The sequence below is a fragment of the Ipomoea triloba genome, chromosome 10, assembly GCF_003576645.1.
Source record: "Ipomoea triloba cultivar NCNSP0323 chromosome 10, ASM357664v1".
Lineage (NCBI taxonomy): Eukaryota > Viridiplantae > Streptophyta > Magnoliopsida > Solanales > Convolvulaceae > Ipomoea > Ipomoea triloba.
Genome location: NC_044925.1, coordinates 19,787,759 through 19,814,415, shown reverse-complemented (window position 1 = coordinate 19,814,415; position 26,657 = coordinate 19,787,759). Strand labels below are relative to the sequence as shown.

The window sequence follows — 26,657 nt, the reverse complement described above, 5'->3', positions numbered from 1 at the left end:
TAGGGAGAAAGTGTTTTCATTCAATCATCTATGTACAAGTTAAAAAGGACATATATATATATATATATATATATATATAGTAGTAATAATAACAATCATAATGGTGACCGTTACAACGGTTACAAAATAATGACCACTAAATACATTTATTTATAACACTCCCCCTTGGACATTATTTGTCCACGATCTTGCCTCGTTAAAAACTTGCTAAGAAAACCCTGTGAGAAAACCTAAACAAGAAAAGATTACAAGGTATATGAATGGTATATTCAAATACTTTCATGCCTCGTTAAAAATTTCACTAGGAAAACCACGTGGGAAAAAACTTAGTTGAAAAAAAAAGTACATGATATATATATGTATATATATATATATATATATATATATATATATATATAAACCAGGTGGGCAAAAATTACATTTTGACCCCATTTTGCTTCAACTATAAATACATCTCATTCTCCGTTCTTCAAAGCCTAGCAACCCTCAATCCCCTCATCTCTTTTCTCTCTACAATCCCTATTTTACCTTCCAAAATGTAGCTTCCAAGAGAGGATTTTTTGGTAGTCTATAAGTAGATTAGGATTATTTTGTAATATGAAGAGGAACGATACAAGATTTTGAGCTACAACGACTGTAAAATCGAGGATAATGTACATGAATATTTTTTTCCCATTCTTTCCATATAGTGAATAACTTATCATTACCATTTTTCAAATGTATATATATATGAAAACATTCCAGATTAAATGAAGTGCAATAAGCCATTACAGGAAATAACTACTAAATCCTCTATGGGAGGAAATGCCAAAACTTTCATGATAACATGAGGACACAAAGACACAAATAATTTAACTTAAAAAACCAGGTCTTCTGAAAGACAGTCCTAAAGATTTTAACATACTGTACTATTAGATTTCAATACATATCTATCACAAGCAGTACTCCATAATATTCATATAGAAGTAATATTACAAACCACTACTAAAATACGCTTAAGAAACTAAGTGAGGATGCTTTCTCCTAATATTTGTATAGAGAATACTAATATTATATACCTATTTTTTCTGTTATTGTCACAAAATCATACACTCACCACTTATGTAACAAGAACATATTAAAAGAGCCTATTTGTACTCTATTGTAGTAATGTAATCCTAAAGGCTCAATATACTATTAAATTAAAGATCATCTAGATCTAATAACATGGTTCAAGCTTAAGAAGCCATGTAAGTTCCTTGCAAGATGGTTGTGAGGCCCAACACTCTAGAGGAAGAAGATTCAAGCATTGATCATTGTATATTATGCTGATGAGAAGAGGGTTGTTATGTCATGGACCCAGGTCCACCTTGCAAGGTGGACCTAGGTCTACATTCACATACATTATACTCTACATTCACATACACTATACTCTACATTCACACTTTGTAAACTTCACATTCACACATTACAGGATTATATATTTAGTAACTATATTACCATTGTTATGCATTCACTACACATTCAAAACTCTATATTCACAGGTCCTATACTCCATATTCACAACTTGAGAACTCCACATTCACACATTACATGGCTACAAGTTGCTAGAACTTCTTAACTCTATTACAGATTCACACATGCATAACTCTACATTCACGATTTCTACACTCCATATTCACAATTTGAAACCTCCACATTCACACATTTCTGGGCAACTCTACATTCACACAATCATAAATCTATATTCACGATTTCTATACTCTACATCACACTTTGAAACCTCTACATTCACACATTTTTTGACAACTCTATATTCAGTAATATGTTTACTAATTTAAAAAAAAAAAACAAAACAAAAACAACGTAGTTTTGGACCCAGGTCTACCTTGCAAGGTGGACCTGGGTCCACAGCATAATTTGCCGATGAGGCACTCAGGACCTACACCTAACCCATGCGATGAAGCCCAAGTTCTCAATCTCAAAGTTTAAAAGCAAGTGGAAGGTGCTTATTTGGATCAAGTCTAGTTTCAAACCCAATTAGAGAGATTATAGCCATGCAAGTTACATCTTAAAGGACAAGAAATGTCAGCACTGTTTTATTATCTTTAGAGCTTATTTTGATGTATTTTAGGCCTCTAGGTTGTGCCAACTTTTAGGCCTAGAAAGTGAAAGAAGCTAATAAGTGTCTTTAATTTCCAGCACTGTTTTCTCATGTATTGGGGCTTATTTTGGTGTATTTTAGAAATCTTGGTTGTGGCCACTTGTAGATAGTGTTGCAAAAATCTCGCCTAGGTGTCGGCCGACCACCTAGCGTATCACCATAATCGGTGATCTAGGCAGTCGCGTAAGCGCCGTCTAGGCCTCCTATATGCACCAACTAGGCCGTCTAGTCGGTTGATTAACTATTGTTCTTTTTTTTTTTGGTTAAAAAAATGGACTATATATTTCACTTAAAACGATATTGTTTTGAGCGAAATAACCCTAAATTGTTCAAATTTTAGATGTTTTTAGGTTAATGTTTAATATTTTAGTATTACATATTAAAGTATTAAATAGTTTATTTTTTTTGACAAAGTATTAAATAGTTTATAATTATTAGTCTTAAAACATTAAAAACTTTAAACAAATTTTTAAAAATTAAAAATAAAATAAAAAAAATACACGGAAGTGCCCGAGACGACTAAGGAGCGCTTAGCGAGTTTTTCAACCATGCTGGTAGGCAAGGTCCTTTTCTATCCTATCCTAGCTTAAATTATTAGTATTGAATGTCCTAAAAGCCTACCCTAGCCTTAGTTATCTGAAAGTCCAATAATTATTGGGTTTATTAAGTCTTGGTTAGTTAGGCCAATTAGTGGGATAGACAACATAAAGCCTAAACCTATATATTTAGCCCTTATTACTTCATTCAAGAGAAGTTTGCCTCTTTAAAAACTAAGATTAAGTGTTAAATATTCTCTATAATGTATACACATTAGTGTGTGGCTTCTCTGTTCGACTTCGAATTGGTAATAATCAAGCTGCTGTTCAAGATTGGCAGAGACTAAAAACAACCCGAGCTCTACAAATTTTCAAGGTAACCCTCTTACATTAAACTAATTTGTAAGATCAGGTTGTTATCTTGTAGTTGTTATTTGTTCAAATCACATAATGTAGGTAGGATGAAAATGCACTAGTGAAGCAAAACTATGTAAAAAGTAGTTTAAAAATTAAGTTATAAACACTGCACTCCTCTAATAAGTAACAACCATGCTAAGACAGTGCAAGCTAGCTGAAGATCATTAAAGAAGCAAAACATCAAAATAGAAACCATAAAAATGCACGAGAGAGACGTGTAAGCACAATTAGAAGAAAAGAAAAGAAAAAAACTTAAATTAGCAAAACAATAAGGTACACTTGTGTGAGACCGTCTCACGGATCCTTATTCGTGAGATGGGTCGAGTAGGGTTGAATCAACATGCAAATGTCATACTTATATGTGTAAATGTCATACTTATATGCTCAAATGTAATACTCCTTCTGTCCCATTTTACCTGTTCTATTTAGGTCAAACCAACTATTTCTTGTTTGCTTATTTTTTATAATATTTTTAGTTATTTTTAAATTTAATTTTTTTTGTTTAATGGTACTTTTAATGCAGTTTCTTAATATATAAATTTTATATACTAATACTAAACTTAACATTATGAAAAATTGAATTAAAAATAATTTCAGTCAAGCCTCGTTAACTGAATCAGACATATAAAATGGGACGGAGGTAGTACTAATTATGAATAAATTTTTTGTCACTTATAAGAAAAAATGTACTCCCCTGTCCCATTTTACCTGTCCTATTTACTATTCATTGGTCAAATCAACTCTTTCTTTATTGCTTATTTTCTTTAGTAGTTTTTTTATTATTTTTAAATTTAATTTTTTTTGTGTTTAATAGTACTTTAATATAATTTCTAAATATATAAATTTTATATATTAACATTAAACTTAATATTATAGGAAATTAGATTAAAAATAACTTCAGTCAAGCCTTGTTAAACGAATCAGACAACCAAAATGGGACAGAGGTAATAATACTTTTGAAGAAAAATGTATAGTAATAATCCTGCATTTTGATGTAAAAGTATTATTTTTTCATCAAAAGTATTACATTTTTCATAATAAGTAATTCCTCTTACTTAAGGAAAATATATAATACTTTTAAGTATGACATTTGTGCGTATAAGTATCACATTAACCCGACCCGACCCGCCTCACAGTAAAGTGAGACGGGCTGACACAAGTTTTTGCCAAACAATAAATACGGGTTTGGCAAAAATTCGACTCATTAACCAAATATTTGACCCATTTATCAATTATACGAGCCGTCTCACGGATTGAGACCCGTCTGATAGTCTCACAAAAGTGTTACCCAAAGAGCAGGGACGACTAAATAATATTAGCCCTCTTAAGTTTTGTGTGCTACATATGCAGATTAGCCCCAAAATGGCTGAGCTGGTGGGTTCAAATGAAATTGAATCAATAAGAGCTGAGCTACCGGAGATTGGACCAAGCTTGACATCCTCATGTAGACATCATCATAACTTGAGTTTCAAAAGTAATAACTCGGTTTTGAGTTCCACTACAAATGAAGATGTTTTTGATGAGGATTACTTGTTGCAATGGGCAACAATTGAGAGATTGCCTATCTTTGACAGATTGAGATTAGCTGTTTTTGATGAAAACAAGCAGGGAAAACGAGTGGTTGATGTGACCCGGCTTGGAGGTGTGGAAAGGCATATATTCATTGAGAAGCTCATTAAACACGTTGAGCATGACAACCTCCGCTTGTTGAAGAAAATCCGAAAAAGAATTGATAGGTAGGTAGGATGCCTAGGTGCCTTCTTTATTATCAATAAAAAACAAAATGGACTGTACACCATATATAGTTTAATTTGTATAGGCAGATTCAGTTGTGGATTAATTATTAAGTTGATTATATTGTTACGTTGTAGAGTGGGTCTAAAGTTGCCCTCCGTGGAAGTGAGATATGCTAATCTACATGTGGAAGCAGAGTGTGAGGTTGTTCATGGAAAACCCCTCCCAACTCTTTGGAATTCTTTCAAGAGTTTGATGATGGTAAGTATTTGCATGCAATGTTTATTGAGAATGAATGATAATTATTGCTGTACAATGGAGGACTCGAAAACTCCCGCTAAGTAATTGTCCGGGTCTAGGCACCCCAGCATCAGCTTGTAAGATATCGAACAGGTAATCTAGAGGATCCTAAAGAATGGATGTCCTCCAAACACTAGATTGACCGATATTGGCCAGTTTATCAGCACATTTATTCCCCCTCCAGACATGAGAAAACCCTACCAAGTCAAATCCCTCAACAAGTTTTCTGCAATCATTGATAAGGGGATCCAAGTTAACATTCGTCATCGCATCTCTTTCAAGGACCTTAACAATCGCCTCCGAGTCCAGCTCAATCACTATACATATACACACACTAATCTATATGTGCTCTTTGAGAAACAAAGTGGCTCATGATGAATTCAACCTTTACTTTCAATCTATTGTATTATATATAATTTTCTACAATAATAATCTTTAGATCAGAGGTATTTTTGTTTTAAATTGAGTACGTGTTTGGCATGCAGGTGTTTGCAAGGTGGATTCCATGTTTGGAATCTGAAGTGGCCAAGATACAGATTGTTAATGATGTAAGCGGTGTGATTAAGCCTGGAAGGTATGTAATTGTAGCCCTAGCGTAATCAGCTTGAAGGTGACAAAATGACAAAATTTGGAGCATTATATTCTTCTTTAATTTAGAACTCATCTGGCCTAGTTATAAAACTAATAATTCATGTCAAATAATGTGAAATAATTGTTGAATTATTGCCATTTCACATTCACAAATTACTCAAACAGGTTTAATTTGTTGGGTTGTATGTTATTATCACAGAATGACACTGCTACTTGGTCCTCCAGGATGTGGGAAGACATCACTATTGAAGGCAGTCTCAGCAAACCTGGACAATTCTCTCAAGGTAGGTCTCTCTCTAACGGTGATGATCACCTGCCAATTGTTTACACCACAGTAAACTTGATAGAAATATAATGGATTCGGGTTAGTTTAAGTTTATTGTGTCTCAGATTATTAACGGATTTACACAGATAATAACACATATAGTTTGAAGTTTTTAACAAGTTAACTTGCTAAGACATAATATGAACACTTTTAAGAGTTAAAATTGTTGTTTTTCGTTTCCAGGAACCTATTATATCACATGTTAATGACAAATTTATAGTAAATATTTTTATTTAAAATAATACTAATAACCGTATCAGCAACAATAATAATAGCAATACTTTATTATTATTATTATTATTATTAAAATAAAACTAAAATTTCTATTTATTAAATAACTTTCATATCAGCAACAATAAGAATAGCAATAATACTTTATTTCCAAACACACCATTAGGTGACTAATTGAAAACCACCCAAGGAAGTGAGTGGAGATTCTTCCATGGGTTTGAATACTGCTACAACACTGCGTCAAAAAGTCTCATTCCTTCCTTCATTCTCCACCACCTCCTTACATATTGTATTATGAACATCGCATTGCATTCATGGGGTGACCCGAGATCCTTTGGGAGGGGATGCCCGCCATCACCCTCAGATGGCGCATTCCAGACTCATAACAGGGTTTACCGGCATGTAGGGGTGGGTTTGGATAAAATTGCAGCCACATCGTTGAGGTACTAAACAGATTTTGGTCCAATGGAATGGGTTACTCAAGGAGTTGGATGCATCTATAAAGGTGTTAGATAATTTCCTCATAGGTTTTACTGATGATCTATCTATTTTTAGGTAGTTAGCATAATAGCATTTTCCTTCTTTATGTTGTAGTTCTGGAATAACTTCACAGTCTTGATAGATACTATTTTACAACAGAGTAGCTTGTACTAAGAGCCGAGCCCTGTAGTTTTATGTAAATCTTTCTTCATCATTTTGAGGAATTCATTCTTAATGGATTGATGCCTTATTTCATCTATCTATCTATCTATTTGATTGATTCAATCAGGTCAGGGGAGATATTTCTTACAATGGGCACAAATTACAAGAATTTGTCCCCCAGAAAACTTCTGCATACATTAGTCAATACGACTTACATATCCCTGAAATGACTGTCAGAGAAACCCTTGACTTCTCATCTTGCTGCCAGGGTGTGGGTAGTAGAGCCGGTATGTATGTCTTTCCACACATGAAAAAGTGAACAAAGTTGTAGACTTATTTCAACAGTCATATGGGAATAAATATAATGCTTAATCCGTGTGCAGATATTTTGGTTGAGCTAATCAAGATGGAGAAGGAAGCAGGAATTGTTCCCGATCAAGACATAGATATTTACATGAAGGTAATTTTAGCACAAGTTAACCTCCTAGAATCCTAAGTGCTTTTGTATAGATTTCTCGCTTTTGTGAATATCTGGATTTAAAACCCTCTTTTTAAGTTAATTTTCAGTAGATTAACACAACTATTTCATTGCTCAGATGTATACAAAAGAACCCATTTCTGGGAAATAAAGGCATACTACTACTATCCCTTTTTGAAAAGAAATTTCAATCTATGTGACACTTTAAAATAACTCTTGCTAAAATTAGTTTTAGTGGCATGCATTTCATTGTCTTACCAGTTTTACCCATTGGATTAGTTGAAGGTATTTATAGACCAAATGAGTACATATTACAGAAAGTCCACTAATAAGTAAATAATAAAGTAATAGCATAGCGGTCATAATTTCTGCTTATTCATAAATCATAATTAGCTTGATAATTAAGGTTTTACATGTTTCAACTTCCATATTCATAACTTTTTTTTTTTACAATTTCATTGACATTCCTAGAAGCTGGCATAATTGAAGGACTAAAAGTGGTTTTTTTTCTTTGATAATGCTCTCTTCCTAACTAGGTGTTCTTTGGTAATTGCCCCGAAGGACATTTTGGGTGCTTCTAGGTCGCTGTTGAAGCAATAATAGTGTTCTATCTTTTAACCTATTTAACTGATACAGGCAATTTCTATGGAAGGACAAAAGACAAATCTTCAGACAGATTACATCCTTAAGGTAATACGTAGTACTTTTTTATGTTGAAATTGTAGGATTGAAAGGCCTGGCGGGTGGAGAATAACAACCACCCGCCAGTTAGGCGGAAGCAAAATATATGAGGAACCCAAAGAAAACAAGAATAGAAAGAATATATTATAATGAAAAAGATTACAATAGATTGTCTCTCTCTGTACTCTATAGCTCTATATATGCTAAACTATATACTAAATCAATCCTAATAGGAATAGGAAACTAAGCCCACTCCTACTAGGAGTTTCCTAATATTCAACATTTCAAACAATAAGAACATTAGCTTCTTTCTATGACATAAAAATTAAAATAAAATATATGTTAACATGCTGCTCTTTGTTCCATTCGAATTCAGATTCTTGGACTTGACGTTTGTGCTGACACAATAGTAGGTAATGCTATGAGAAGAGGTATCTCCGGAGGCCAAAAGAAAAGACTTACAACAGGTACTTATAATCTGTAGCCTAAATGTCTTAATTTAGCCTTACAGCACAATTGCTGAAATTTTGTATCAGTAGCAAATCTTTGTTCCCAAATTCAAGAAGTGTTGTGTGTATTGAGTGGCATACCAATAATGTAGGGGAAATGATTGTTGGCCCCACAAAGGCATTGTTTATGGATGAAATATCAAATGGCTTAGATAGTTCGACCACATATCAAATTGTTGCTTGCCTTCAACAGTTGGCACACATCACAGATGCTACAATACTAATGTCTCTTCTTCAACCAGCACCAGAATCATTTGATCTCTTTGATGACATAATCTTGATGGCTGAGGGAAAAGTTGTTTTCCATGGTCCTAGAAGCAACATATTAGAATTTTTTGAAAGTTGTGGGTTCAAGTGTCCTGAAAGGAAAGGGGTATCCGACTTCCTCCAGGAGGCAAGTTCCTGAGAAGTGCTTCTTTTCTAGTCTGTTAAATAAAATCTCTTTTGACCTCTTGCATGTGTTGCAGGTCATATCAAGGAAAGATCAAGCGCAATACTGGAATCGAACTGAACAGGCATATAACTATGTTTCTGTTGATACAATATCAAGAAAATTTAAGGAATCTCCTTATGCAAAGAATCTTTTCAAGCAGCTTTCTGAGCCATTTGACAAGTCCAAGAGCCATAAAAATGCTATAAATTCTAGTGTGTATTCACTTCCTAAATGGACACTCTTCTGAGCTTGCATGTCAAGAGAATTTCTTCTCATGAAAAGAAATTCATTTATTTATATATTCGGATCTGTTAAGGTCAGACTAACATTTTTCCTGCTATGCTACATTTTTTACTATTAGATATTCACTTTATGTGTAGTATTTTAATTACAGTAACTCACAATCAACTACTTGGAGATGACTTTTATATTTCTTTAATGCAGCTTATCATAGTTGCGTCTATAACAATGACTGTGCTTTTGAGAACTAGGATGGATGTGGATGTTCTGCATGCAAATTATTATTTGGGAGCTCTATTCTATGCTCTAATTATGCTACTTGTTGATGGGTTCCCTGAGTTGTCCATGACCGTTACAAGGCTAGAAGTTTTCTTCAAGCAGAGAGAATTGTACTTCTACCCAGCATGGGCATATGCAATCCCAGCTACCATTCTCAAATTTCCTCTTTCTTTGTTGGAATCTATTGTTTGGATATCTATTACTTATTATGGCATAGGTTTCAGTCCTGAGGCTGGGAGGTGAGTGTCAATCAGTATACAATAAATTCTTTTTCTTCAATGATGCGTAATGAATGTTATACCTGTCCAAGTTATTTTCAATGTTAACCATGTTAATGATCTCTTCAGTTTTGAATAAAGTGGCCAGTCAAATATAACAATGTTTGGCTTTGAGCTTTGTACTCTAGTTCCCAAGTTTTTATTAATGTTCCCAGGTTTTTCCGCCAATTACTTGTACTCTTTCTCGTGCACATGTCATCAATATCCTTATTCCGATTCTTGGCAGCTTTCTTCAAGACAGTTGATGTAGCTACAACAACTGGTAGTCTATCAATACTGTTTGTTTTGTTATTTGGTGGCTTCATAATCCCAAGATGTAATATTTCCAATTATCACTTTGTTCTCCTTTCATATATAATATTTTTGTGAGGAGAGGAATAGGACTCAAATGCAAATGTTTATTGCAGCCTCTATGCCAGTTTGGTTGAAATGGGGATCCTGGGTTTCTCCAATTACATATGGTGAGCTAGGCCTTGCTCTGAATGAATTTCTTGCCCCGCGATGGCAAAAGGTGAGTGCGCATAGATCATGTTATTCAATTCTTGTATCATCTAAATACTTCCTTGAGGAAAGTGTATAATCACATTTGCTCTAATAAAAATATTTCACAAAGATATACGAGAAAGTAAGAAGTAAATTATCACACACAATATGTTTTTCATTCCTCGCCTGTTTTTCATTAATTCTTGCAGATGCCACCTACAAATGTGACAATTGGAGACAGAGTTCTTAAAAGCCGAGGATTACACTTTGATGGGTACTTATATTGGGTGTCAGTTGGTGCTTTGTTTGGCTTTACAATACTATTTAACCTTGGTTTCACATTGGCCTTGAGTTTCCTTAAACGTATGTTCACATACCTATTGTACATTTGTACTTGAGGCAAAATTATTGAACAATTTTAGTATAGTTATTCAATTTCAACATCATGCAGCCCCAGGTTCACGTGTTATTATCTCAAAGGAAAAGTTTTCAAAAATACAAGGAAGTGGAGAATCACTTCATGAATCATCTGTTGAAAAAACTTCTGAGTCTTCTAATCCAGGTTTTGCACTTTTTCCTTTCTTTTACTTCTTTTCAATTGCATTACGATTAAACAATTGCCAAAAATTCATATTTATTTGTTTAGTAAATAGTAACTTTTCCCTGCCCTTAAACAAGCCTATATTTTTAATCTTCTGCAGGCGGAATGGTTTTGCCTTTTCAAGCCTTAAGTGTAGTTTTTCAAGATGTTCAATACTACATTGACATGCCTGCGGTAATGGCACATGCCACTCTCATTTGACAATGGATTTTATGTGGAATTGTGGATAGATCATTAAGGCCAAATTCATTGGTTAATTTAGTCCTCTTATATCTGTTTTTAGGCAATGAAAGAACACGGTTTCACTGAAAAAAGACTTCAACTTCTTTCCAACATCACTGCAGCACTCAGACCTGGTGTTCTTACTGCTCTTATGGGTGTCAGTGGTGCTGGAAAAACAACTCTTCTTGATGTACTTTCTGGTAGAAAAACTAGTGGTATAGTGGAAGGAGAAATAAAGATTGGAGGGTACCCTAAAGTTCAAGAGACATTTGCTCGAGTTTCTGGTTACTGTGAGCAAACTGATATACATTCTCCTCAGATTACAGTAGAAGAATCAGCTATCTTTTCTGCTTGGCTACGGCTTCCTCCAGAGATTGATTCCAAAACCAAATCTGTATGGCTGGCCATATCTATGCTACATATGGATTCGTCTATTCTCTTCTTAACTATTTTACATATATAAATCCAACATGATTTTCATTGGCTCTGTAGGAATTTGTGAAGGAAGTCATTGAGACAATTGAACTTGATGAAATAAAGGACATGTTGGTTGGCATGCCTGGTACCAGTGGTCTTTCGACAGAGCAACGGAAGCGGCTCACAATTGCTGTGGAGCTTGTTGCGAACCCCTCAATCATCTTCATGGATGAACCTACAACTGGACTTGATGCAAGGGCAGCTGCAATTGTGATGCGGGCTGTAAAGAACGTGGTTGCCACCGGAAGAACAATTGTTTGCACCATTCACCAACCGAGTATTGATATATTTGAAGCTTTTGATGAGGTAAGTTATTGTTAATAAACATATATAATTTAGAAAGCATGAGAAGATGAAAATTGGTTTCTTTGAATTTAATACACTTGTTCTAAGTACATATTTGTTTCTACTATTCTTTAGCTTATTCTCTTGAAAACCGGTGGGAAAATGATCTACTGGGGACCATTGGGTCGGCATTCTTGTAAAATGATTGAATATTTTGAGGTCAGTTTTCCTGATCTGTCATACACTTCATCTCAGTTCACTTTCCATATATGCTTTTGCATTGGACATTTACTGAAACAATGATCTACTGGGGACACTTCTTAACAGGGTATCTCTGGTGTGCCAAAAATAAAGGATAACTATAATCCAGCAACGTGGATGTTGGAAATCACTTCAACATCTACAGAAGCTGAACTTGGCTTAGATTTTGCAGAAATTTATGAAAAATCTTCTTTATACAAGTAAGTCTTCCCAATAAAACGTTTCAGTTAATTCCTAACTTATTCTAAAATAATATTTCTCAATTACAAGTACACCTGAACATTGTTGGCTATAGAAATAATAAAGAGCTTGTAAAGAAGCTTAGCGTTCCACCTCAAGGCTCAAAGCAGCTGCATTTTCCTACGACCTTTTCACAAAACGGATGGGTCCAATTTAAGACTTGCCTCTGGAAGCAGTATTGGTCTTACTGGAGGAGTCCTTCGTACAACTTGGCACGGTGCATTTTTATGCTCATAATATCTTTTATTTTAGGATTGTTGTTTTGGGATCAAGGGAAGAAAATGTAAGCATACTATACTACCAAAATAATTTTTACTAAATTCACTGTCCCAGAATTTGATTATATCTACTCAAAGGAACTATGAATTCTATTTTACTTCTTTATTTTTGTTTCTCATGGGATTAATAGAGAAAACCAGCAGGACTTGTTCAATGTACTTGGTTCAATATTCACTGCAGTAATCCTCTGTGGGATAAACAACTCCATATCAGTTTTACCATATGTCAGCACAGAGAGAGCTGTCTTGTACAGGGAAAGATTTGCCGGGATGTATGCTTCATGGGCTTATGCATTGGCACAGGTATATATAAATACCTCAACACGCCAGCTGAATTGGACATGATTTGCTAATCTACTACTCTGACAGCTTCTTATAACATTCAATCTAATGAAACTCCTAATTTTTTGACATAGGTTATCATCGAGATTCCTTATCTATTTGCTGAAACAGTTGTGTTCACGGCTATCACATATCCAATGATTGGATACTACGGGTCAGCATACAAGGCTTTTTGGTACTTCTATGTCATGTTTTGCACGCTGCTGTACTACAATTATCTGGGAATGCTGCTTGTCGCGATGACACCAAGCTTTCCCATAGCTGTAATTCTGCAATCTGGTTTTTACAACATGTTCAGCCTATTTTCTGGATTCTTGGTTCCTAAGCCAGTGAGTACCTCAATATCTCCAGTTTACTTTCTACTATAAGAAACTTGCTAACATTACTGAAAATGATGATTATATTTATTTTTATAATCTTGCAGCAATTACCCAAGTGGTGGATCTGGTTTTACTATATAATGCCTACATCTTGGTCCCTAAACGGCATGCTTAATTCACAATATGGTGATGTAGAGGAGGATATCAAGGTTTTTGGAGAAAAGAAAACAATGGATGCCTTTTTGAGGGATTATTTTGGATATCACCATGATCAATTACCCATTGTGGCTGTAGTGCTGATTATGTTCCCTCTTCTTTTTGCCTGTTTATTCACACTTTGCATTCAGAAGTTGAACTTTCAAAGGAGGTGATGGGCATTGAAAAATCTGGCTGATTTATGTTTATGCTGAAAAACATGTTAAAAATCACTTTTATTTTGATGTTTTCAAGGAATATTGTATTTTCAGTGGGTGGATATCATACATATTTGTAGATTTCTTATGACTCTTATCAGTGTGTTTGGAGTAATACTCCCGGTCTACTGGAAAGTTTTTGTTTCCTTTACTTTGCTTTCTCTAATTGGTGGGAGTAATATTCCCTAAAAGTGGCTTCATTTCGTCTTGCTTAATGTTAATCGCAAAAATTGGCTCTTCTGTGCACATAATATTTGTAGGAAAGTTCCACAATGCTAAAAAGATAGCGTGTTTATTACTATAAATAAAAAGAACTATAACAATTTTATAAATAAATTTTTTTTTTAAATGAGAATGTGCCAACTGCCAAGTAGTTTGTAGTTTAATGGCAGGATTATCTCAAACAGAAAGTCATAAGTTCGATCCTCCACACGAAACATTGACTCTTTGTGCTTCAATAGGTTGAGCACTCAACAAAAACAAAAATGTTACAACTCTTTTTTTTTAATAGTAAAGATGATACTTGTTTATATATATATATATATTAATTATTTCTTTGTATTTCTATTGTAAAGTATTAATGTTTTGGTAGTGTATTATATTGTTAGGGGGTAGGGTTTGAGCCTCTCTCTAGTCGTGAAGAAGGCTCACGACTCTTTACACCGTAGCCTGGGGGACATTTTTCCATATTTTATCGTTCCTAGCCTCCCATAATCCCCAGCACATCATGATCATAAGGTAACTTTTCTCTTTGTCAAGGATATACAAATTACTAGATGCATGCCCAATCGAAAAAAGAAGCAAAACCGGCCTGCCATGATTATATTAAGCCCCAGCAGGTTCCAATAAGCAGTGGTAAAAGTGCATGCAGTTAATAAACAGATGGGCAGAGTTTTCACGAGCTTCAACCCCATGAACACATTCTCGAGGGCAGTTAACGTTTTTTTAATTGGAGAGCATCTACAATAGGGATACAAGAACTACTTGTAGGGTTAGATATTCAAACTCCACATCTCACCCCACCCAGGAATGCTTGCACTGCTAGCTACATCATATTGCACTATATAGCTGCTGCGAACACAGTATTCCCTTTTCTCATCCCAGTTCAACCATCTCTACCTCTTTGGACTCCCAGTACTCTTAAAAAGAAACATTAAAAAGAGTCCCTCGCCAGTGAACAGTAAATGGGAGATAGAAGGGGCTTTCTTAGCCACTTTGACTCTAGATAAATTGCCTAGTCTTTGTTGTTCAAAAATCATTGCACTTAGCCCTTCCGAAGCCCTATGATAAACAAGTACGTGGAGAGGGGATCGCCCTATCTCAGACCCCTCTTTGGGTAAATAGGTCACAACTCAGCATTATTGACCACAATAGATAATTCCAGTGAGGAGATGCAACACTATATATCATAGAAACTCACTCCTCACAAAAGCCCATTTTAAGCATAATAGACTTCAAATAATCTCATTCCAATCGGTTGTATGCTTTACTCATGTCAAGTTTAAGAGCCCCATAGTCAATCTTCCATCATGACTTCCTTTTGATGTAATGATTTGCCTCGAATGCTAGCAGAACATTGTTTGAAATAAGACGACCTGGGACAAATGCACTCCGTTCTTCGGCAATGATATTGGCTAGTAAGGGCTTGAGTTGTTGGCAAGAATTTTTGCAAGAATTTTATAGAGAACATTACACAACGCTATTGGCATGTAATATGTGACTCTTTCAGGTTCAAATTCTTTGGAATAAGAACTAACAAAGATCTTACAGGCAAGCACTTGATCATAGAACTGCACCACACATGATTCTACCGGCAACCACTACTACAAAATTGATCATATAAGCATCACTTTACACTACACATGTTTAAACAGGTGTAGTGTATTCTCAAAATAAACTAAAAAAATAAATTAAAAAATTTATCCGAAACTTTACGCGGCACACGTAGAGATCAGGTACCGCGTAAAGTAAATTAATATTTTATTAATTTACTTTACGCGGCACCCGTTTCTATAGGTGCCGCGTAAAGTCGACCAAAAAACGGCCTAACTGGCGACACAAAACAGATTTGCGCAAACGACCTTCAGCTCGCCTTCAGCGCAACAGATCTGCGACGCCGTCGACGTTGCCACCTTCAGCGCAATAGATCTGTTGTGAACGACAAAACGCCATCAACGTCTCCACCTTCAGCTCGCCTTTTTTTAAATTTATTTATTTCAAATTATTTATCTATATTTTTGTAATCTATATATATATAAAAGCCATAGGGATTCAGCCAATCAGAAGTCTCAATTTTCCCGCCCATTTGATACACAGTCGTTTTGTTTTTTTTTTTTTTGTTCTTTTTTAATCTCTTAATTCAAACTATGTATTTCCAGCCTGTTTAGCTTCTAATTTGAGCTGACAGTTTAGGGTTATAGCCTATTTTAGGGTTGGTGGTCTAAATTCTTTGACCTTGCGTGTAGGTGTGCTGTACTGCTGGTATGGGATACTTTGAAAGTACTGTTTATGTATATTTTTTTTTAAAAAAATTCAGACCTGCTTTTACCTTTATAAATACATACATATTTCACAGCTATTTACACACAAATTTAGAGAACTAGACAACATAATCTTAGAGCTTTGGAACTTTGAATTGCATAGAAACTACAAGTATTGAAGATCAGTTGTTTTTTCCGGGGATATTGTCCACCATATCTGGGCAATTTATACTTGTGTACAGCTTCATCCTCAACAAACCACGTACCAAGGCAATAAGGTTGCGGTTTGTTCGAAGTTATGTTGTCACTGAAATGAAATCAGAAAAAGTCATAAGAAGTCATGAATGTGTTTTCCATGATCAACATGTTTGATCTTTTAATACTAGGATGCTATCATTATTTACATATCTATTCTTCCTATCTAATTATTTTCCTTTTAATGTAAGAACATAACCTTCATCAGCATGTAAGAACATTTTCAGTTGTATTACTTATACTTTAAATAATGTAAGAACTTTTTCAGTTGCAGTACTTATACTTTAAATAGTATAAAAATAAGATACATCATAGTATTTTCTGCAAGGTGGTAATTTTACAGATGTTGAAAGCTGAAAATCATATATGGTTTGACAGTGATGCTAATGAAGGTTAAGGTGGTATTTTTACTAATTCTTAAATATAAAAATCAGATAGAAAAAAAAAATCAGATAGAAAAGGTTACAAGTTACACATTACCCAATACAAATTAAAAAATGTCTATTGTTGTAATACACCATGCCCTACTAACATGCATTAAATATTGATGGTAAGTGTTGACTCTCAAACATTAATATTTGATAGTGACACTTCACTTTTCTTACATTCTACTATCTATATATACAAGGCATTTAACAAATGAGATGTACACTCTTTCTTCATTTGGAATGAGGACATTTGAAAGCACATAGTTATGAATTGTAAGGGCAATGAAGAAATTGACAAAGTCAACTACCATACTTGGAAAAAGAAAGCATCATGTTCAAGATAAAGGTACAATATGAAGTTTATTTGCTGTTTTACATTCAGTTTCTATGAAATACTTAGTAAGAAGTCATTTTTAGTGTGTTTCTTAGTTTTATATATTTGTGAGAAAAAATGTATCATAAGACAATAGAAAAAAAAATTAAGGATATTGCCTTGGAATAGAACATGTGTAGCATAACACGACAGAACAAAATAAATTGTATATTACTTTAAAAAAACAGTGACAAAAAAGGAATATTTTTCATCTTTTGCCTCATAAGTGTAGATTGTTAATAGGCTATAGGTTCACGTGCATTGTTTTGGCTATATGTATATTGCCTTCTCGGACTCATTGTTTTGGCTATAAGCAAATTACTCCAACAATCCAATGCTTAGTCATCATGAAATCTAGAGCCATCTTAAACTCTAATATCATTAGAGCTATTTTACTAATGCTTAGCATCTTTTAAGTAAAATTAGATATTACATAACTGTGTTAAGAGATTTTATCGATTCAAGCTTTAAGATTGAACACTAGAAGATCTAATTTTATCTAGCAGGAGACGGGCACTAAGAAAAAAAATTAAAAATTCTATTTACCAAAAAATTGAGGTCCTAAATTTACACAGAATACGGATTTACAAATTTAGCTAGATATAAACAATTTTAAGATTATGCAGTACTTATCATTGTACGAGCTTCATTTTCCTTTTCAATTTCAGTTTTGAAATTCGAGATTGTTATGCATGCACAGTCGTCTGTTGATTATGGTTTTACATCTTAATATTGAAGAGATTCATTAGGGTTTGTGTCTAATAAATTAGAATTAAATTTATAAATTATATAATTGAAATAAAGGATACCTTAGCGTAGAATCTTTGCTCCAAAGCCTTTGTCTATGATATCTGGACGGTGAAATTTGTAGAGAGATTGAGGTTTTAGGTGTATGGTTTTGACTTGGTTTCCGGCCATTTCAGTAGAGGAAGGTTGTAAGAGTTAGGGCAGAGAGGTAGAGAGGCAGAGATGCGATGAAGACAACGAGAGAATAGGTTTGGGGGTGGGTTTGATCCGGATATTTTAGTTTTTTATATGTTGGATTTGTGGATCGGGTTTGGGCTTTAATTGTGGGCTAGGATGTTGGGTTTAGATATAGATAATAATATGTATATAGAGGGATTGGGCCAGTTTAGGAAAAATTTAAATATTACTACGTAACTTATAGTATTATTGTTTTTATATAGATTTGATATTTGATATAAATATTGATTTAAGAAAATATTTTTTAATATTTGTTTTTTAAAGATTTGTTTTACATGTCAGTATATAGAAACTTGGCCAACTATTTTATATCTAACTCTTCATTACAAAATTTATCATGCAAATTTACATGACAAAATTTATGTTCTATAATCTTTGGACCATAATTACTGATAGTTTTTTTTTATATCATTATAAATTTTTAATGATATTTCTTTACTTCGCTAAAATTAATTTGGTATTAATATATATTGCATATTATATTATTTTTGCAAAGTAACGAACACAAAAAAAAAATGTGTGTTTATATTTATGACTTTGTTTAAGGTTATGCATCTTATTTTGTTTTAAAAAAATATGATATGATTTGATTTTATAATTTCTTTGAATTCATATTTATGTTTACAATGACAGAAAATGTGCCGTCCAATTATATTCAGCTTGGGTCACCTGTAGTCTCAAATGTTGCACAAACCTCCAGTAATAGTTATTTGCATTCTACTATTGAAAAAGAGAAAACGAGATCACTAATATTAGGTATTTGATTTTTTTAGTTTACTGCAAACATAATTTTCGATGTAGTCTAATATCTTACATTTAAATTCTCAAATTTATATTGTTTTATATTATTATACAAATTATATTAGATAATGTGTTTTCTATTAGTATGTCTACATACTAATATTTTATTTTTATATAACTTTTTAGTTTATCAAACGAACTTAAATGTGCTATTTGCAGGGATTCGTTATTCACCTTTTCGTAATCAAGGTTAGATTGTTTGCTACGAATGAATAAATTATATTCGACTAATGTAATTCTTTTTTCTTAATTTTTTATGTAATCAAAATCTCTTACTTTTACTTTTATTGTAGTGGCATATTATGACATAGGAGATCTAGTTTTTAAATGCCAACATTGTAATGCACTCTTTTGGGATGATGAAAAATTGAGCAATGGGAAAGTCAATGGTGGGCCAAGATATTCAGGTTGCTGTTCTAATGGCAAAATTAATTTGCCCAAATTAAATGTTCCACCCCAAACCATTTTGGATTTATTTTTTAATCCATCGCCAAGAAGCAATCATTTCTTACAGCATATACGGTCGTATAATAACATGTTCAGTTTCACATCTATGGGTGGTCGTATTGATAAAGATGTAAATACAGGCAGATCACCACCAATTTTTAGATTGAATGGTCAAAATTTCCATTTATTAGGTAGTTTGTTACCTGTTGATGGAAATAAACCAAAATTTGCACAACTTTATATCCATGACCCCGAAAACGAGATTACAAATCGACTTCAATCTGTTAGGTACAATTTTTACTATGATTAACTGTTATTTTTGTTTTTGTAATGTAAATATTACATTGTATATACAAAGGCCTATACGCATAGACGTACAAACAGTATCATATAGAGTTTAATATAACTAATTTGAAACTTTTGTGTGCTCTAGGGGTAGTAATGATATCAAAGAATTGCATGAAGATATTGTTTCTGATCTTCAAATAGCATTGGATGAGAATAATGTTCTGGTTAAATCATTTCGGATGGCTAGAGATGCAATACTCAAAAATGAAAGAGTTGATGTCAAAATGAAATTGATTGGGAAGCGCATCCAAGATCCTCAAACATACAATTTAACGAGTGTTTCTGAGGTTGCTGCTATAATTGTAGGTGATTTGGATCCAACATTGGGTGAACGAGATATATTGATCGAAACAAAGTCAGGCGTGCTTAAGAGAATTAGCGAACTTAATCCAGCATATCTTCCCCTGCAGTATCCAATTCTGGTCCCATACGGTGAAGATGGTTATAGAGAGGATATTCCTTTTCATGTTGAAAGAAATATTCACAATGGAGCAAGGCATAGTGTTTCTCTTAGAGAATACTTATCATTTCGAATTCATGAACGGGTTAATGAGATTTCTACTTTTTTGTACGCTAAAAGGTTATTCCAACAATTTTTAGTGGATGGGTATACGATGGTAGAATCTGGGAGATTGCTTTATATTCGCACACATCAACAGAGCCTGCGTTGTGGATCATATAAAGGATTGTTTGATGCATTGACGCGTGGGGAACTTGATTCGCGTAGCCAAGGTCGACGGATTGTATTGCCTTCTAGCTTTACTGGTGGTGCACGGTATATGGTTCAAAATTACCAAGATGCAATGGCAATTTGTGCTTGGATTGGTTATCCAAATATATTCATTACCTTTACATGCAATCCAAAGTGGCCAGAAATACAAAGGTTTTTAAATAGGCGTAACTTGAATGCTGAGGATCGCCCAGATATTATGTGTCGCGTCTTTAAAATGAAATTGGGGGCTTTGATCAAAGAACTACGTTCTGGAACTGTTTTTGGTAAAATTGTTGCTGGTATGTGTATACAACTGTTTTTTTTTTTTTTGTCTTAAGCTTTTTAAAACTTTTCTATTCTGCTGATATGTTTTCTTTCTTTCAAGTCATTTATACAGTGGAATTCCAGAAGCGAGGCTTGCCACATGCACACATACTCCTCTTTGTTGATCGTGCTCAGGCATCTAATTTGGCTGACAATGTTGATTCTATTATCTCTGCAGAGATTCCCAATAAAGGCAGTGATACGGAGTATTACACTGCTATAGGAGAATTTATGATCCATGGTCCGTGTGGTTTGGTTAATAAAAAATCTCCGTGCATGATTCAGGGGCGTTGCTCAAAACACTTTCCTAAGAAATTTGTAGAATCTTCGGTGTTTGATTGCAATGGATATCCTATTTATAGACGTAGAGATGATGGTAATACAGTTCTTAAAAGTGGTGTTGAATTGGATAATAGATTTGTTGTGCCCCACAATAGATATTTGTTGATGAGATATAGAGCGCACATTAATGTAGAGTGGTGTAACCAGTCTCGCTCTATCAAGTATTTGTTTAAATATGTTAACAAAGGTAATGATCGAGTAACTGCACAATTTTATAAGAGCACTGAAAGTGAGGAACATGGTGCAGTTATTGATGAGATTAATATGTATTATGATTGTCGGTACATTTCTCCTTGCGAAGCTGCATGGCGTTTGTTCAGTTTTGACATCCAATTTCGCAATCCATCAGTTGAGCGGTTGAGCTTCCACTTGCCTAATGAGCAAAGCATTGTATTTGATGATGATGTTTCTGTTGCAGCGATCCTTGAAAGGCCAACAATTAAGAATAGTATGTTCCTCGCATGGTTTGAAGCTAATAAGCGATATCATAATGCTAGAATGTTGACTTATAGAGAAATGCCCAATTCTTTTGTGTGGAATAAAAAGGAACGTGAATGGCAGCCGAGGAAAAGAGGATTTTCTATAGGTCGGATGTTCTATGTGCCACCTGGTACTGGTGAGATTTTTTACCTTAGGTGTTTATTAAATTGTGTTCGTTGCCCGACCTCTTTTCAAGACATTCGTACTGTTAATGGTATTGAATATTTGAGCTTCCGGGATGCATGTTATGCTCGTGGATTGATTTCAGATGAAAAAGAGTATGTTGAGGCAATAGTTGAAGCTAGCCAATGGTCAACTCCCACTGCTCTGCGTCGGCTATTTGTAACCCTTCTCAACTCAAACTCAATTTGCCATCCTGAGAAAATTTGGCATGTAGTTTGGCCTCACCTATGTGATGATGCTGAATATACACAACGCCGCATTCTAAATAATTCAGGTACAAAGTTTTTATGCATGTAAATAACTTCATTTGCCGACTAGCATGTCAGAATAGTACACTTTTCATTTGTTTATTTGTTTATCAGATTTAACTCCTGCCCGTTATCTGTAGATTTAGTTCTATCAGAGAGCGCGAAGCAAAACTACGGATTGGTTGAGTTGGACAAACTATTGTCTGCTTGGAGCAAGGGTTTGAGTTCTTATCCGAGTATGCCGGTTCCAGACATGTCTTCCGCACACGTGTCTGGCAATCGTTTACTGCTTGAAGAGTTATCTTACGATTGTCTTTTGTTGGCTAATGAACACGAGGACTTGGTTCGAAAACTTACTGCTGAACAAAAATATGTTTATGACACTGTTTTGGCTTCAGTTTCAAATCCCAATGGAGGGTTGTTTTTTGTTTATGGATACGGTGGTACTGGGAAAACAATCGTGTGGAAGACGCTGTCTGCTGCTTTACGCTCAAAGCGTCAGATCGTTCTGAATGTGGCTTCAAGTGGGATTGCTTCGTTATTGATGCCTGGTGGTCGTACAGCACACTCAAGGTTTGCTATACCAATTGTTGTTAATGAAGATTCGACCTGCAATATATCGCAAGGGAGTGATTTAGCCGAGCTAATCACTAAATGCAGTTTAATCATTTGGGACGAAGCACCTATGATGCATAAGCATTGCTTCGAAGCTTTGGATAAGACGATGCGAGATCTGTTGAGGTTTTCAAATCCTTTGAGTTCTACTTTGCCATTTGGAGGGAAAACAGTTGTCCTTAGTGGTGATTTTCGTCAAATATTACCTGTTATACCAAAGGGTAGTAGGCAACAAATTGTTGGTGCGAGCATCAATTCTTCTTATCTCTGGCATCACTGTAAAGTTTTGCGACTAACTAAGAATTTGAGGTTGAAGGGTGCAACTTCGGATGAAGAAATGAGAATGCTATCCGATTTTAGTAATTGGATTGCTGGAATAGGTGATGGAAATGTTGGTGAACAAAATGATGGCTATGCAGAGGTCCAAATTCCACCTGAAAATATCTTGAATCCAAATTCTGATCCAATCCAAGCGATTGTCGACAGTACATTTCCTATGTTTCGTGAAAATCAGAATGACAACAATTATTTGCTTGGCCGTGCCATTTTAGCACCAACTCTTGAGATTGTTGATGAGGTTAATGAATACATGAGTAGTCTGAATGTTGCAGCATGTAGAACATATTACAGTTCCGATTCAATCTGCCCAACTGAAAACACCAATGAGACAATTGCTAGCCTACACACACCTGAGCTACTAAATGGCTTGAAATGTTCTGGTTTACCTAATCATACCTTGACTCTGAAAGTTGGATCTCCAGTCATGTTACTGCGAAATATAGATCATTCAGCTGGATTATGCAATGGGACAAGGTTAATTGTTTCAAAACTAGCTGATCATGTGTTGGAAGCTAAGGTGCTATTTGGAACAAATGCAGGTACAAGGGTCTTGATTCCACGATTGTCTATTACACCGTCAGATACTAAGTTACCGTTTAAATTCCAACGACGACAGTTTCCACTAATGTTGTCTTACGCAATGACCATAAACAAGAGTCAAGGGCAAACACTTTCTACAGTTGGTTTGTTGTTGAAAAAGCCAGTTTTTGTGCATGGACAATTATATGTTGCTTTGTCTAGGGTGAGCAATCCAAGAGGTCTTAAACTACTTATTTGTAACGACAATGGAGAGTATGTGTCTTCAACGTCGAATGTTGTATATAAAGAGGTGTTTAATAATCTTTAAAATTTATATTTTATTAATTGTTTGTAATTTACCATATATTATTTTTCTCCATGTTACCAATATATATGTGTCTGTGTGTGTTTATAGATACAACCTGTGCATCCAACAAATTAATAATTTTATATATTAAAATCGTTGGTCGTTTATTTATACCGTGCAACGCACGGGTGGAGTACTAGTTGTATATAAATACACATGAATCTAATTAAATATGTGGTCTATACAAATTGCATTTTTTGCGCTAAATATAATTAAATATGTGGTCTATCAACATCGAAGGTTGGCACAATGTAGATAAAGAACTTAAAGATATAATTTGGAACGATGTTAAGGTATCCAATAACTTTATATTAATTGTCAACTATTGATATGCGTATATTTATCAGAAATTGTCATTGCTTATGTTTATGTTGTTATTTAGGGACAATTTTCCATTGAAGATGATCCAAAGAGGAAGATAGTAATGAGAATTGCATCAACGCGATGGAGAGATTTCAAAAGTATGTTGAAGCGTGAGCATCTTGACAATAAGCATAAACTCTATGAATCTCCCGTTCAACTCTATGATTACTTGAGTGAAGCGCAATGGACACAGTTTGTTGCACATCGCCACAGTGAGGAGTTCCAGGTATGTTTATTTCATTTTATTATAAGTAGTTCATTAATTTTAGTTCAAGTGTTTTATTAATATTAACATATCATTGAAATGATAGGTGTTGAGTCAGGAATGCAATGAGCATTCACACTTCTTACTTCCTAGGTTCTGCTGGATATGTGGGTTAACGATCGGAGTGGATGATAGCAAACCCTCTATCTTCACAATCCTCTTGTGCTTCTGTTAGCTCGTCATTACTGTCCAGTGATCGCAGTTTTGATTGGGTACGCGCAAAACTTCAGAAGTCAGAAGAAGGAAGTTATTACATTCCAAATGAGAAAACAGATGAGGTGTTTCATAAAATTGTAAGTATTATTTAAAAACAATTTGTTATAAGAATACATGAAATTCATAAAAATACTAATACTTGGTTTTATCTTATTGGTTGAAACAGATAGAAAAATGTGATGAAGTTAGTCAAGGCACATTTCAACCGAACAGATATGATGACATATTGACATCGGCTCTTGATACATCATAGCAGAAACGTGGTCATGGAACTATGAGAGGAGTTGGTTCGTACTCGAGCATCAGACAAGTTTTTGGTAAACCATAGCAGAAACAGCACACACCGAATGGAGTTACGCCTACTGCTGAGGTACAAAAGATGTTGGAAAAGTGTAGGCAAGCCACATTGTTAGAGGTACAACCCAAGATTGACATGCTCACCCAGCAACTCAATATATTGATGAAGAACATGTCAGCCGCAAGCCAATGTCCACAAGGAGTTTCAGCTGGCACTCTTCAAAGTGTTTATGCGCCTTGTGATATACCTCTGACCCGAAGCAACTGTCATTCGATTGATGCATATCCAGTAACCACAATTAAGATAATATTAAAAATTATTTCATATTCAAACTATTATTTTCTTTTAAGTTTAAACCTAACATATATATATATATATATATATATATATATATATATATATATATATATATAATATTTTTAACAATAGAGCAAAAAAAAAGTGTAGCCTTGCACTATATAGTCTCGATGACAAGATGTTTGTGGTTGCACAGGGTACGGCTTACCCAACTACAACTGAGATAACAATAGTGCATAATTGATGAGCACAAATGATGAGTGTAAAAATGGTGTAATGTCGTTCCGCTGAGGATTGGGGCTATGGCACGTAATTGTGTGAATTACCAGGCACTAGAGTATGTGAATTAATAGAATCCAAGCAACAAAGACTGAATGATGTGGAATAAAAGAAAGCAATTGATTAGAGTGAAAACTATATGATAAAAGTATGGGCCAGATCAGGGGGATTGTAACCTTGATGTTCTAACAAGCTCAGGATTAGGGAAATAATAATTAACCAAGGGATATATGGGCAATGCACAAAAGAATTCTACTCAGCTACTTTCGTAATCAATAAGAGAATTAGGCTAAGATTGCCCCACTCTCGTAATGCATCAATCATAACCTTAAGCACCTAAGCATTGTAAGCCCCCAATATTACCTCTACTTTCATAGTAGGAAAATTAGGTTGAAATTGGTAAGGCTCGAGGTCTCCATCCAACTTTCGTTGTAATGAATCACTCTCCCAGACTAGCAATTAATTGTGGTCATCAATCAATAACAAGTAGAAAGAAATACCCAAATCAACATAAACCCTAGGTAAAAGATTCAATCCCTTTATGCAATTAATTACCAATTGAACATCAAGATTAACAATGGATCCCTAATCCAAACCCATAAATGAACTACTCCCGCATGATGGGAGTAAACAAAACAAAGCAATAATTAATAACCATAAACATTGCAAGAAAGTAATAAAGGAATAAGAGAACTTAACTGATAAATAACAAATCCAATCTTCAATCTTTGATTCCAATCTTGAAATTAAATAATCTAATGAATAACTAATCTAAACTATGCTAGGGAAATATAAACTAAAAGCTAGGGTTTAGAACTTTGTAAGGGAACCTCCTTTAATTGTAGAGAATAGATAGAATATATAGGAGATATATGGGCCTTGGCCCATTAGGCAACTTCCAATCCTTTTCCCATTTGTATTCTTGTTTCCTTTCTTCCTTGTAATTCCCTTTTCT

At 34.5% G+C, this 26,657-nt stretch overlaps 1 protein-coding gene, 1 long non-coding RNA gene and 1 pseudogene across 2 annotated transcripts; 2 read left to right on the top strand and 1 right to left on the bottom strand.

Annotated features, from left to right (window-relative positions):
* Positions 1-2,923: 2,923 nt before the first annotated feature.
* Positions 2,924-13,890, top strand: LOC116032085 (annotated as a pseudogene).
* Positions 13,891-16,228: 2,338 nt separating this feature from the next.
* Positions 16,229-18,270, bottom strand: LOC116032086. Its single transcript, XR_004100718.1, has 2 exons — positions 18,085-18,270; positions 16,229-16,526 (listed from the first exon to the last, which is right to left on the bottom strand). It is a non-coding gene; the product is annotated as an uncharacterized LOC116032086 (long non-coding RNA).
* A 615-nt stretch (positions 18,271-18,885) lies between these two features.
* LOC116033274 lies at positions 18,886-25,081 on the top strand. The gene is made up of 12 exons (XM_031276026.1): positions 18,886-19,015; positions 19,220-19,249; positions 19,354-19,467; positions 19,699-19,795; positions 19,941-20,866; positions 20,965-22,170; positions 22,285-23,637; positions 24,225-24,277; positions 24,367-24,573; positions 24,659-24,705; positions 24,788-24,905; positions 24,995-25,081. Exons 1-12 carry the CDS (start codon positions 18,886-18,888, stop codon positions 25,079-25,081), a joined length of 4,368 nt encoding a protein of 1,455 aa, XP_031131886.1.
* The last annotated feature ends 1,576 nt before the right edge of the window (positions 25,082-26,657 follow it).